Source organism: Haliaeetus albicilla, chromosome 16 (assembly GCF_947461875.1).
Source record: "Haliaeetus albicilla chromosome 16, bHalAlb1.1, whole genome shotgun sequence".
NCBI classification, from domain to species: Eukaryota; Metazoa; Chordata; class Aves; order Accipitriformes; family Accipitridae; genus Haliaeetus; species Haliaeetus albicilla.
This window is the reverse complement of record NC_091498.1, coordinates 11,889,754-11,903,425: the sequence shown is the minus strand read 5'-3', so window position 1 is coordinate 11,903,425 and position 13,672 is coordinate 11,889,754. Positions and strand designations below refer to the sequence as shown.

The 13,672-nt window shown below is 38.0% G+C and overlaps 1 protein-coding gene across 7 annotated transcripts in view; it reads left to right on the top strand.

The window, feature by feature from the left end:
• Nucleotides 1-10,788, top strand: part of PPP6R3 (protein phosphatase 6 regulatory subunit 3) — a 76,052-nt gene extending 65,264 nt beyond the window's left edge. For all 7 annotated transcript variants that reach the window (XM_069803469.1, XM_069803472.1, XM_069803470.1 and 4 more), the window contains one exon: nucleotides 1,752-10,788. In XM_069803469.1, the coding sequence (XP_069659570.1) occupies nucleotides 1,752-1,803 (52 nt within the window). In that variant the 3' untranslated portion in view covers nucleotides 1,804-10,788. The remainder of the gene's footprint in view (nucleotides 1-1,751) is intronic.
• Nucleotides 10,789-13,672: the final 2,884 nt, after the last annotated feature.

Sequence of the window (13,672 nt, the reverse complement as noted above, 5' to 3'; positions counted from 1 at the left end):
AAGAAAGATGCAAGCATGTTCGACAAATTTAGATTTTATTTTTTAGACTTGTTTATGAGCTAGTATGTCTAACCTCTGTGGTACTGGGTGTTACACTACAACACTGCTACCTTTTCCTGTAAGCCAGAACTTTCTGCTCTGCATAAATTCCATAAATTTAATCAAGAAGTGGATTCTAAGAAAAAAACCCCAACCCTGTATACTTAGTTGAAGTGGGAAACCCAGAAACTGTCTTTCACAGCCTCTTCTTTACTGGAGGTACTGTTTTTATCAAGACAATGTTTTTAATGCTGATAAGCATTAAAATGTAGGGAAGAAGTCTTTGGGTACTAGGTGATTGCCTTTTGAGTAAAGGTGCTTGTCTAAACCAATAGAGGGCCCTCAGAGCTAGCAGTTCTTTGGATTGCTTTTGAGTTGCAGGAAATTTCAAGAACACCTTTCATTGAATCCATCTGGCTTCAGCAAAGCTCAGTACTTTCTCTAAAGGTGGCTGTCACAGCAGATCCTTATATAAGCGCAGTATAAATATCAAGATAAACATAATTGTGGTTTTGGGGCTCCATGCATGTATGACTAGTGGGAGGAGTCCCCTAGGTAGGTCTTTGGCTGGTGGCCAGCAGTAGTAATCTCTGCTAGGAGCCCTGTTCTGTCATGGACTTTTTTTCCAGTTAATAAATGACTTACTGCTGTGTGGACTGTCAGACTTCCTGTCCACGCAGCACTTGTTTCTTACCTTCCAGGTTTCTCTAAGAAGTGTTTACTTTTGTCTAGTGCTGTCTGTCTTTTCTCTAATGTGTATATATTTTTTTAAAAAGTGTTTTTAGAGCATAGCAGCCAAAGACTTAGCTAGGGGACTCCTGCTGGTCATGTGCATGTAGAGCACGGACCCAAGAGTGGCTTCTCTGTGATGTACACCATCAGAGAACAGGAGTTACAGGTAACTTTTCTCATGTGTAGTTCCAAATGGTATTTATATTCTTTAAGGGAGTTTTCAAAAGTATTCAGTAGACTTCCGCTGAATGGAAGTTGAGATTTTTTGCCTTTGTTGCTTGCAATTCTCTAATGTTCTCATGCACTACTGATTTGATCTCTTTATTTGTGTTAGTCCAGAGCAATTGAGCCCACTTTTACACTAAGTTTCTTATCTGGAAATGTATATACTATTATTGTTTTCACTGTTGTAGGTTTGCTCCTTACTTTTCTCCATACTTGCTGAAATTTTCATGCTAATGGACTCATTTCCAAAGTATATGTGAAATGCCAGTTTGTAGATTAGATTAGTAACTAAAGCAGTTTTTTTAAGACACTCTTGGTTTTCGTGTTGTGTCTTAGCTGCTTACTTTCAAATGCAACTTTAAATACTCCTGATACCACATTTTGTCTCTCAGAATAAGATTTGGAGAAGTATCAGAAATGTGCTTTTTATTAGCTGTTCTCTTGGAGATACCACATCTCTGGAGATCATTTAATAGCTCAGTTAACAAAGATCAAACACTCTTCAATGGTGTGCTCAGTTAATTAAAGTGCTATGCTTAATTAGGCAACGAAAACTCCAGAAATGCTGGACTCCAGAAAATAAATGGGATGAGCATGTTATTAGCTTGTGTTTCCTCTCTCCAGCTCAGGGGTCATGCTCCACATGATCTGGGACAGTTTGGTTTTGGGGTTTTTTTTTTTTTTGTACCTACCCAAATTTGTTTTGGACTATTCTTGTTTCTTGTATAATTACATCTCTTTTTTTGGCCTCTTAGGACTGATCAACACACTCATTTAGGAGAGGCGTCTGTTAATGGCCCTGTATGATATGTGATGTCTACTACCTTGGCTGAAGAAAATGAACTGATATCCAGGTGTTTGAGTGTTTCTTGAGGATTTCATCTAGAACCTGTTGAAGCCAGTCACTGCTGCACTAATTTCGCAAGGGATCAGGACCAGCAACATTTATATTCTAGATTTTAAGACATTGTACAGAAATTCATAAGTGTAAAAATATTGCACATTGAGAAATACCAATAATTTTTGCGTATGTTTATATTGTATTGTTCTAAATAATGGGTGGCCTGTGAAATAAGATCCTGCTACCCATGTAATGATGACAGTAGTGTTACTATAGTTAAAATGGCTGTAAGAATAGTTTTATAAAAAGTGAATACACAAATCTAATGTATTTGAGACATAACTATTTGACGATTAGTGTGACCAAAGTATTTAGCAGTTTTCATACATTTTTCACCTTGTAAAAAGAAAAGAAAAAAATTAATTCATGTTTCTTCTGAAACTGAAATGCCCTATAAATGTTATTTTGGTTGTTTTAGCTTACAAAAGTGATTTAAATGAAAATTTTTTGGTGTTCAACATTTTACAACAGGTTTTTTAATTGGTAATTGTTTTCCGTATTGTTTAAAACAGATCAAAAATGTAAGTCTATTGATAGAGGTTTTAAGTATTTATTGCTACAACTTAGTTGACAAATTGATGTTACTGTAAAGCCATATGTTCTGTTAAGTCTTGTTTGCTTGAAACAGTACCTTACAGGTGAAACACTAGAATATTTGAAGTGCACATAGCTTGTTGTGTTTAAGTGATTCACCTGCCTTTTAACCCATTCACCAAGATTTAGTTTAATACAATGCATTATACAATGGAACATTTCAGAACAATCTGCGTATTTAAAACGCTATAATCCTTTTAGACAAGTCAAGTAAATTAAATGCCCGTGCTGCTAATGTAATTACAGTACATGCATTTTAAAAGTATATAGTGTTTTTAATACAAATTTTGGCAGCAGAGCATGTTAATTGTTACTTTCACTGTACTGATCTGTGTGAGGCTTTCATTTGTATGTTCTAAACCAGTTTTTTCACAGCTGGTTTGTGTATATATATATAGTGATTATGGAAACTAATTCTGTGTAATTTATAATTTTCTATGTCAGTGTAAAATTCCAACAGCCTTCTCAAACAAACAGAAGCAATATACTGTATATTGCCACATTGTCTGGTGAAAGGGTTAAAGTACTTCACCTCCTGCACTTTTAGATACAAATTCATTTTTGTTTCTGTAATAGTTATATTCATTTATTTTTTACATAATTTGTTTTCCTGACCAGTATTTAAAGCCAAAAGGATACTCTAAACAATGGCCAATGATTTATTTTAGAAGGTGTCCCAAGCAACGTGCCTAAACATTACATTGCATACAGAAATAAAAAAAAAAAAAACCACATACGTATAATGGCATTGCCCTTATTGTTTCCTCTTGCATTTTCTGCAGCAAATTTGTGGCACTCGTCATTGCAAATTGTTAACTGATCAGTTGTGTGAAAATTGAGGGGAAAAACACTGTCATAGGTGGAATTGGTAACTATTTTATTTATTTGCCCTTTTATTTGTACTTTATAAATGATGGAATTCAGTCAGTTTCTAAGTTTTCTTCTTCAGTTCAGAATTGCTTCCAGATCAGCTTGACCAAAAATGTTTTGTATATTAGCTTTAAGGTTGGCAGCTGTCCTTTTATCACTTTCTGATCTGTTATTGAACAATTAAGGAAATTATTGAGCAATTGTGGAAACAAAACCACTTATTTCAACACATGACTTGCAGTCCAGGTAAAGCAATGTGTTGTCTTACGTAAGTTTGATGCTTTTAAGGAATGAAACTTTTGTCCTTTCCAGTGCAGCTATTTTTTCCCTTGCTAACAAGTTGAATTTACTAGCTACATAGCCATGAAAAGTGAAGGAGATGCTGGCAGCAAATTAGTTGAAACTGTATTTCAGCCCTGTTGTCTGCAGTTCAACAAAATCTTCTAGTATGTTGTCCTTCCCTCCGTTAATGAACTGTCATATCAGTCCACTATCCAGTTCATACTGAGCTTAAAATTGAAAAAGGAGTATTTTGTCCCCCTTCCCTCCATTCCTGATAAGTAATATCAGTTGGCATGAGGTGTGAGAAGTGGTGGTGAGTGGAATTCACCCTTCAGTGTAGTTTGCCTTCTAATTAAAGGGTGCAACAGAGGTAAACTAGGTTGGCTTACCTCATGCTGATTCCGGTGGTCTTGAGGGTGTTTCCTTACTATTGCATTTATTGTTAGTTTTAACAGCTTGTGTGGGAGGTGAGTTTAAGCCTGGGATTTAACCTAGATTTGACGTAGTGTGAGCTTGTTCTGGGGAGGTGTAGGGTGTGTTTTACCCACTAACTGTATTACTTGTACAAGGAACCCTGAACTTGAAGGGAAAGCTTTGGAGATGTGTTTTTGGGGAGGGTGTATGGGGGCGTGTACACACACCACCCCCACCCCCACACCTTTTGCCATCTTTTACCAACACTTTTATGCTGCTCACATATGCTTACAAACGTTTGAACATACTTGGAAGGTTCTTCTGAATGGCTGTGTTACCCAGCCTGTTTAATCAAATTTGACTTGCATGCAATGGAATTTATAGTTGTCTTTATTAAAAGGTACTTCGATGCATTTGTGAGATGGACTGAAGTCTAGTACCTTTGTACAGGTTTGACTTCCTACGGTGTATTTAGCAGCAGTTAGGATGAAATAAGCTTGCTTTGAATGGCTCATGCTGAATAATATACACATTGCCACATTTCACAGTGCTCGTTGAAATGACTGGAGGCTTAGTCATCTGAAAGTGAGGAATAATGATGTCAGTTGATATCAAAGGGCAATGGATTTAACCCTCAGGACTTCTCTGGTAAAGGATTTTTACTCAAGAGCATGTTGCAAAAGTGGCTAGACCAGCAATATGTGCAATATCTCATTGTGTCTTCAGGCCTGTGTCTCTGTTACCTGGTGGAGTGGATGAATCATGTCTTCTTGACCAGTTAAACCATTATTTTTAAGTAAAAGTGTGAGGCGTTGTCTTGACTACAGTTGTTGTTATTAATTAAGCAAGCATTGCCCCTGTTCTGTGAGTTGACAGGTAGTCACTGAGAAGACAAGAAGATAGTTGAAACAATCTCATTATATCATTGTAAATGCAAGCCAGTGTGACCAGGCTCTTGAGTGAAACGTACCTTTTTGCTCCCGTTAAGCCTAGTATCTACCTCTTGAAAACAGTGAGTTCTATATTGTCATCTGCACACTCCTGTGGAAACTTGCTGTGACATTCATTCTTTGTATGAAATCCACTGAGGAGTTATGAAAGACTTATGAGGAAGATGAATCAGGTTATTACTACGCTCGTTATAAACTTATTATCCTGTTTAAATTAGCTTTGATTTCCTTGGAGATTGTTTTGTTTTCTGACATACATCTTACACAATTATATCAGGAAGTATTTATTGTATATAATTGATGGCTCTATTGATACACTTAAACAATCACTTCTGATTCTCAGAATAAATAGTGCTTCAGGTTTCTTCATAAAAGTGTCTGTATTGTTTCCCAAACCAAGATGGAAAATGGAATTTAATGCAGCAGCAACAAGCCCTTTTTGTGAAGTATTTAACTTCTTTTAGTTTCTGCATCTTGCTTCCTAACAGGTAAGGATTTGGCATTCTTCTGTGCCATTGTTGTTTGAATATGTAAGGTTACAGCAAGGAGGAAGACTAAGGCAATAAAATTAAAATAAAAAATATTCTTAGTATAAAAATAGAGGCATCTTCCTGCCTGCTTTTGCTAGGATACTTCATGAAATCTTTTGGACTTGCCCAGACCTGGCTTGGCTTTCTGTTTCAGATTGTTCCAAGCCTGTGATTTGCCCTGTGCCTAGACTTATGTGTTTACACTTCTCTTAATGACATCATAGGGAAGTCAGTGTGTGCTTCTTACTCTTCTGCCACAAGCTGAAGCAGTAATGAGAACTGAACTGTACATTGTGTTTTGCTAGTAGTATCTTTCAGAACTTCTCTCTAGTGGATGAATCTGGGCTTAGTGTTTGATGCATCTTTTTCCACCGGAGAGGGGAACTTTTTCTGCATTTTATTTTCTCTAAATCAGTAAGTACCTTGCAAAATGAGGTAGGATTCCCTTTAGTTCATCTTTCTGGCCATAGCTTAAGTACTGCAATTCTGATTCTAGGATCTTCTTCAGGAGTGTTCTCCCTTCTCATTCCAGATCTCTTCTGAGTGGTGTGGGTGCTTTTCTGTGATCAATGTTCTCTGCATGTCAAAACATGGATTCTGAAGACTGTGACTTAGATCATGATTGTCTGTTGGCATACAGTCATCCAGATTAAGAGAACCAAATCTTGCCTAGCTGTCATTGAGTAGATTTTGTCACTCATGTCTCATGAGATTCAGCTTACCCACTTTGCTCAGGTAAAGTTTGATTGTCTCACTACTTTAGTGTGTGGATGATAATTAGGTAGATTGGTGGTTGATCCTCAAGGGCATAATAGAGGTACTTCACTTTTTCAGATGGATCCTGGACCTGTTACTTACAGATCCCTTGGGACTGCTTTTGAACTCCACTATGTGCTACTCTTCCTGTCTTTCTTACCTCGGGGCGGTGTCCTGGTTTCAGCTGGGATGGAGTTAGTTTTCAGAGGAAGCTGGGAGGGTGCACAGCCAGGACAGCTGACCTGAACTAGCCATACATACCATATGACATCATGCCCAGTATCTGACTGGGGAGCAGGCTGGGGAGGGGGATGGGGGGGCTGTCACGTTGCAGGTGGTGAGCAATTGCATTGCACATCACTTGTTTTGTCTATTTGTTTATTAGTACTACTGTTATTGTTTCTTCTCTCCTTGTGTTGTCCCAGTAAACTGTCCTTATCTCAACCCATGAGGCTCTACCTTTTTTTTTTTTTCCTTTTCTGATTCTCTCTGCATCCTACCAGAGAGGAGGGGAGGAGTGAGCGAGCAGCCATCTGGTGCTTTGGTGCTGGCTGGGCTGAAACCACAACAGGGGGGTTCTTCCCCTCTTACCTACACCAATTATCTGTCAAAGGTTGTCACAATTACATCTTGGGTAATAAATTAACCTAGTTCTTTCGCAGGGGCACTGGAGCCTCACTGCATGCATTGCAAATAAAACCTGTTTTTCCGTACACCAAACAGAATTAGGTGTTTGGAAAGTCCCTCTTTGCTGTTTTTTTCAAATAAAAGATACGAAGGGTTGACTGACTGTCTTCTACTGGCTCTTGTATTAGTGGCACAAGATTGCCGAGATAAGCCTACCAACTCTGCTAAAACGCAAGTGACCTTGTTTCTGTTGTTGGAGTTCTCCACAGCACCTTTCCTGCTATACCTTTATAGAAACACTTGCTGTTAATGCTGTATTTGTTAAAAAGGTTCGTTCTTCTGTAGTCACAGCTAAACCATCGTTCTGCAGTGTGCTTTCAAATGAGAAGGGTTCTGGTTTGGAAAGAGCCATAGTGGACTGTGCACATTGATCAGCTAGCATTCAAAAGAGAAGAGGTAGTAACTAGGAATTGTGAGATTTTCATGGGACTATGGTGTCCTTTCTCTGTAGTCCTTTCAGAATTAAGTAGCTTGAAAAGATATAAGGGCTGAGGAAGTGTGCAGCACTTTTTTTTTAATGCTGGTACTGTGCATGTCTAGTTTGAAGTACTCTAAAGATAAGTCTGAACTTGGGAAGTGGTGGGTGACTTCTTGATAACTACATTGTTTCAAGTGTGTTATTTACATGATTCATACATAATTCATATTGATTGCGATGTCCAAGCACTTAAGACAATTTTTAACTAAGCTGTATAAATAAATGTATAGATACGTGCTTGTGTGCACACACATCAATAGGTAGGGTATATTCTCTTAAGAAGGCTGACCGCAGTGTGCATGGTGCATTTCCTAAATGCACTGAACTGTAGAACACTAGGAAGAAGAAAGAGGTACTTGTGCATATGGTACAGCCCATTCGGAAGCACTTCAGTAAATCTAAAATGTTTTTAAGCTCCTGGCTCTGCACACGTAGACATTATCCGTGGTCGCTGGCCAGCCTGAGTGTAATTTGACTGGAGGAGGAACTGGTGCCTCTGATTTCTTGAGGCCAACTTCAACTTTTGTCAAAGAAGATTTCTCTGCTTCTCTCATAGTCCAACTGCTTGATATGTTTGAGCTTTTTTGTTGACATATTTATAGCTTCCCAGGAACCAAGGCAAGAACTTGTATTTGTGATTATTGAATCAACACTGTTCACTTCAGCCAAAAGTAGTTCATCTGTAAACTTGTACTGATGCAGTTAATCTGTTAACTTCTATGCTTCTGCATGCTGCATTGAATTCTTGATACAATGGTGAGATCTAGGTGCTTCAGCAACTGTCACCAGTACTGTCCTCAAGAACACACCGAAAGACTGACTGCAGCTTTGAATTTGGTGTTCCACAGATGTAAACCATCATAACATCTTGTGTGAGAAAGTGTCCTGGGTTCAGCTGGGATAGAGTTAATTTTTACATGAACAGAAAGGTAGGGTCTCTCTGATGTGGTGGAACAAGCCTCCAGCTGCTCTAAGGAGTGGTCTAATGCATCCTGAAAACAGTCTGAAGGAAGCAAACTCACCTGCGTGGTTACCTGCTGTTCATTTGGAGCTTCCTGGTCTCTGCTGGAGGAACAAATTGCCCTTGAATTTACATTAAGCCCAGAGAACAGTGGCTACAGATAGTGCCTGCAGGACCTGCCCCCAGCCATCCTGGCATCTGAGCTGAGCATGCTGCACAGAAAGGTCTTTGCAGAGGACTCGGCTCTGAAGGAAGCTTTCATACCTAGTGGGAGTCTCCAATTATGTACAATGGAGTATCTCAGAAGAAGGCTTTCGTTGCAAAACTAGGTGCAGGTTATGTTAAGCTTGATTGTGCATATGAGGGTGCTTGGTGCTCTTTCATCTGAGCTATTCTCCAACATCCTTTTCTGTCATATGAGAAAGCATGGACTATGTTCTAAATGACTAACTGATATTGAAAAGCTGGTCGAAAAAACTCTCTAAGACTCATTTTGGAGTTTTAGAAAGCAGGCATTCTTTATTGCAGCGTTGGATGCACGGGGGATAATTCCACCTAGTGTGCATGCCACAGCTTTAGCACAAACAGGTTATATAGAATAACTAATTGCATATTAATCAGATTAGTATACATAGACTTAAAAATGATTGCAACTGATTATCGTAGTACTGCCTACATCCGATCATGTGCAATGAAGGATCCATTTGAGTCGAAGGGCTGCTTTTGTGACCACCGACCCATTTGAAGTTCTTGCTGGCTGTCCTTGAAGTCTTTATTCTTGTCTTTATTCTTTGATCTTGAAACTTAATGCAGTTTCAATCACATGTGGTCAGTTTCAACATTGTTCTCATCTAGTGTACAGGAACATCTAGTCATAAGAGCAAAGAACTGCAAAACTTAGGAATAACTACCTCTACTAGTTAATTGCTTGGCTATACTTTTATCTATTGTTTCAATCATAGTGTTAGTATAAGATTTCTAATAATTATTTACCAAATCTCACTTTTACAGTCATCTAGCAGCAAACCAGTTTCCACAGCTGGTACAAAATATTAAAACCATCAAAATATTTAGATGTGCCATACAGAATGTATGGAAATATGCTATCATAACCAGTTCCTTCAGTGAGGGGTAGTTGCTACTTCCTAGTGCATTCTTGGTGCCAAGTGGCTGGAGAGGAATAAGGAAAGCGGTGTTGGGGTAGTGTGACAGATTCATACAGAGACTAGATCACCCAGTTGCACTGAAACATTTTTATTGGGAGCAAGAAATTCTTTATGTTCACAAATGTGCAAAGTCTGTCACCAAAAGTTTATAGGTAGGCAACAGAGTCAAATGGGAAGATCTCTATTGCACATGTCAAGATATGGCCTGAAAGAAATAAAGCAGATAAATGACAAAGTTAAGCTTTGAGAGCAGGGGAAGGGGATTCGGAGTTCTTAATCTCAAGCAAGCTCTTGTTTATCTTTTTGGTCATTGCAATTTTGGTCATTCAGTGAGCTAGAAAAAGAAGGTTAAATCTTTCTAGTTGGCTAACTGCCTGCAAAATAATGGACTGCTATGAACAAGAACATCTGAATGACCTTGTGCTCCTGGGAGAATTTTTTTTTCAACTAGTTCATGGCCATGATTCCTGTGTCAAGTTAATAATGAGGGAAAAAGATGAAGTTGTGAGTTGCACTAGAAGAAAGAAGCAGGATGCACAGTAACCAAATCCTCTGAAGAAGTTGTTAATATGAAGTCAGAATTTATACTGATGGTGTGGGCTGAGTATTATGTACTGAAATATGACTCTGGAATGTGAAGATTCAGAAACTCAAATGATTGCTGCTGCTAAACAAAAATCACGAGGTTATTAGTTTTTTATTGACATCATTTGTCTTAAGAGACTTCTGTCTAGACTTGCTATGAGGACTGCAGATTTAGTTTTCACTTACATGTAACAGACTGATAATATGGCATGTTTGAAGGGGTAATTAGTTCATTTTTAAGATTATTTTTGAGACTGTTGTAACACCCAACCATATGTGTTGTCAAGGTATTCCACAGGCTCTTATCTGACTCTAGGACTTATCAAAAGTCCAGAGGCCATGTTATGCTCCAGCTTTGATCCAAACTAGTATGTCTCTGTTTGATTACTGCTTCCTTTGACAATCTTCACTGTGTGTTCTCATAACAGAAAAGCTTTTTTAACCTCAGAGTGGAAAGGGTAACAGGGCAAGAAAGATTTTTTTTGTAAACAATGTATGGCCTTGATGTGTGCTACAAACCTGTAAGAATATTTAGAAACTGAAAAATGAGCATAAGCTTTTCTATTAGCTACAGCTTTTCTGTTGAGGAGGAATAAAGGTAATGATGTTTACTACTAAGCTGATATGCATTTATTAGGTCTTCAGCTTACTGAATATATGTGTAAGGATTGCTCACTGCTTTTCTGCTGACATAGCAGCTTCTCTAGTGGCTGTGGATGGAACTGATGAAACACTGCAGTAATTATAGTGCATGTATAGTATTTGAACTTTGAAACAAACTGCTCTTACTCTAAGAAGTGAAGGAGAGAGCAAACTCTATGTCAATACTGTCTAATACTCTTCACTGTAAGAGACTTGTATCCATTTTGCCTAAGAGCTTTATCGTCAGGATAGTTTCTTGCAGAACTTAAGGAAAAGGAACAGTGCTGGAGATGAGGGGTTTTTGTATGCTCAAAAGATGATAATTACAAATAGGGTAACAGATAAATGATTCTAGCTTTTGAATTATTTTTTACAGTACAAAAGTAGCTCTTGCTTTCTATGCATTAAGAATCCTGGCAGCGTTGTATTTGGCATTCTCTTTTGCCTGATGTCTCATGGAAGATGTCACAGAACTGAGATTTGGGACTGTGCAAAGGTAGAATGAACTGTTATTAAAGCTGCAAAAATCACATACTCAAGGCAAGTATTTATGAAGTAAATGTTCCTTTTTCATAGATGTTAGAAGCTAAATAGAGATGAAGGCTGATAAGTAAAAGCATGTATGTCTAAAGCTGAGAGAGGCAATTCAAAACATCTGTTCCACAAATCTGTGTAACAAAGAATGGCATTTCACTTCATTCCTAGTGCTATTGCTTTGAGTCCAGTAATTTGCCTCTGACTGGTGAATTATATTAGTTAGTTATATTATATAGGTAGTTATATTAATTGATGTCTCTTAATAGATCTGGATAAAGTAACTTACTGGTAGCAATCAAAAAAGCACACCATTTTAGTAGCCTTGCTTGATAGTGGGTCTAAAATTCAGAAGTGGCATATATTATATAAATCAAGGCAGTAGATCTAACTGAAATAAAAAAGCTGTTCTTACCCCATACCTGAGGAGTTAAATGATGCAGAAAAAAGGTTTTACATCTGTCTTCAGCTTACTAGCTACCCATACAACTGCAGTGCCTTGCATCTGAAATCAGATTTTTGCAAAAGCAAAAATTAAGTACATCACATCTACAGTATGATGCATCACACTTACACCCTTTTTTGGGGGATATCAGTTAGTATACTGCAATTTTAATTGTTTTGTTTGCCACAGTGAGGAACTAGGACAGAATTGCTTAGTTTATTTCTAGTAGTAATGTGAAATATAACTAACTTCTAAGCACTGATTGGGAGTCCTAGCAACCCAAAACTCATCTACTGTTGAGCCTTTAGATTCAAACTTCTTGTAGCCTTGTTGCCCTATGTGGTTGGTCTTGGTTTGTTTGGTTTGGGGTTTTTTTTTTCCACCCCCTCTAATCCACTTAAGCATGCTAGATCAGCTTGAACTGTGTGTCTGTCACATGCTCTGTGACTAGCTCTGTTTATATACAGTGTAATTCCAGATCATCTATGCTTAAATTCTTGTTCTATTTCTCCTCCCTCCCCTTGCCCACTTCTTGAGAACTGGCAAAACAGTAGAAATCCAAATCAGAAGTGTTTTTCCTCTCTGGAATGCTGAAGCCTGCCTCTCTGAGGAGAAGAAAAGGGCCTATTCCGCTGCAAGAGGAGTAAGAACTGACAGCTGGGCAGTGAGAAGAGGCTTGCTTGAGATCTGATGCCCAAGATGATGCAGAACACTTAAGGGGCAACAGAGTCCCCAGATTTCCAGCCCCCATGGCTGTCAGTGCTCAGTATGAGTCTTAATTTGCAGGGTCCCCATGCCTTGCAGAAGGTAAGGCTCAGTAAAATTCAGTATCTCTCTTTGATAGTAGCCAACACTTCAAAACCTTACAAGCTGCACAGCCAAGTTGCATTGTAACCAGAAGGGAAACCATGACCACTTATCCCATCCCATGTAGTTTGGTTTTTTCCACTATGCATATCTACCCATTTTCTAAGGATTTAAAAGATACCAAAGCATTTCCTATAATATATTTTACTACTGTCACTATCTTTAAAGCAAGACATTTGTTCAGTTTAAAAATACAAACTTGTTTTTAATAGATTACAGGTGTTAGAATATGAATGCTTAAATAGCTTTGAGATCAAAGCTTTTGTTTTTTTCATCAAGTTTTAGTGGTGGCATGTTCTCAGACAGCTGTTAATGTGATATTAAAAAGACGTAGCTGCCCTTTCAAAAACAGTACAGGGAAAAAATGCCCCCTTTTCATAGATTTGAGCACAGCTAATGAACAGCATAGTAAAACTCATCAATTACATGTATTGTCCATTACACTGATCACTAATATAAATCTCTGACTGTTGTGCCCATGAAAAAATAAGGTAGGAAAAGCTGGACAATTTTATCTTACAAGAAAAGTTTTTAAATTCTTAATGATGAAGTATACCATCTTAGTAGTGCGGACTAACTCCATATTAAAAAAAAAAGTAGAAAAAACCCAATAAAATAAAAATCAGCAGTCTTGGCTGTAGTACTGGGATTCTGTTGAATTTGTAATGCTCCCCATGCACTTTAAATAAATAAAAACTCTAACAAGTCATTAAACTGACATTTAGTCAGAATTGGGCACTTTTCTATTGGTGAAACATTTGCTGTAGAAAATGCATTTGAATGATGACCACAATAACACTTTTTTGGTAAGTTACTAGTACTGCGTTGTCGACGTAAGACTATCTTGAATTTTTAACATCTAAAACTTAGATTGGCTGTACCCATCTATTAACACCTTCTTATATTTATTTTGTCTGAAAGAAGTGACTCAATTGTTGTTTATATTTGAGAAGGCAGCATTCCTGAGATGCAATAGGTGGATCCAGAGTGTTCCTCTAGAGGAACCTGGCTCTC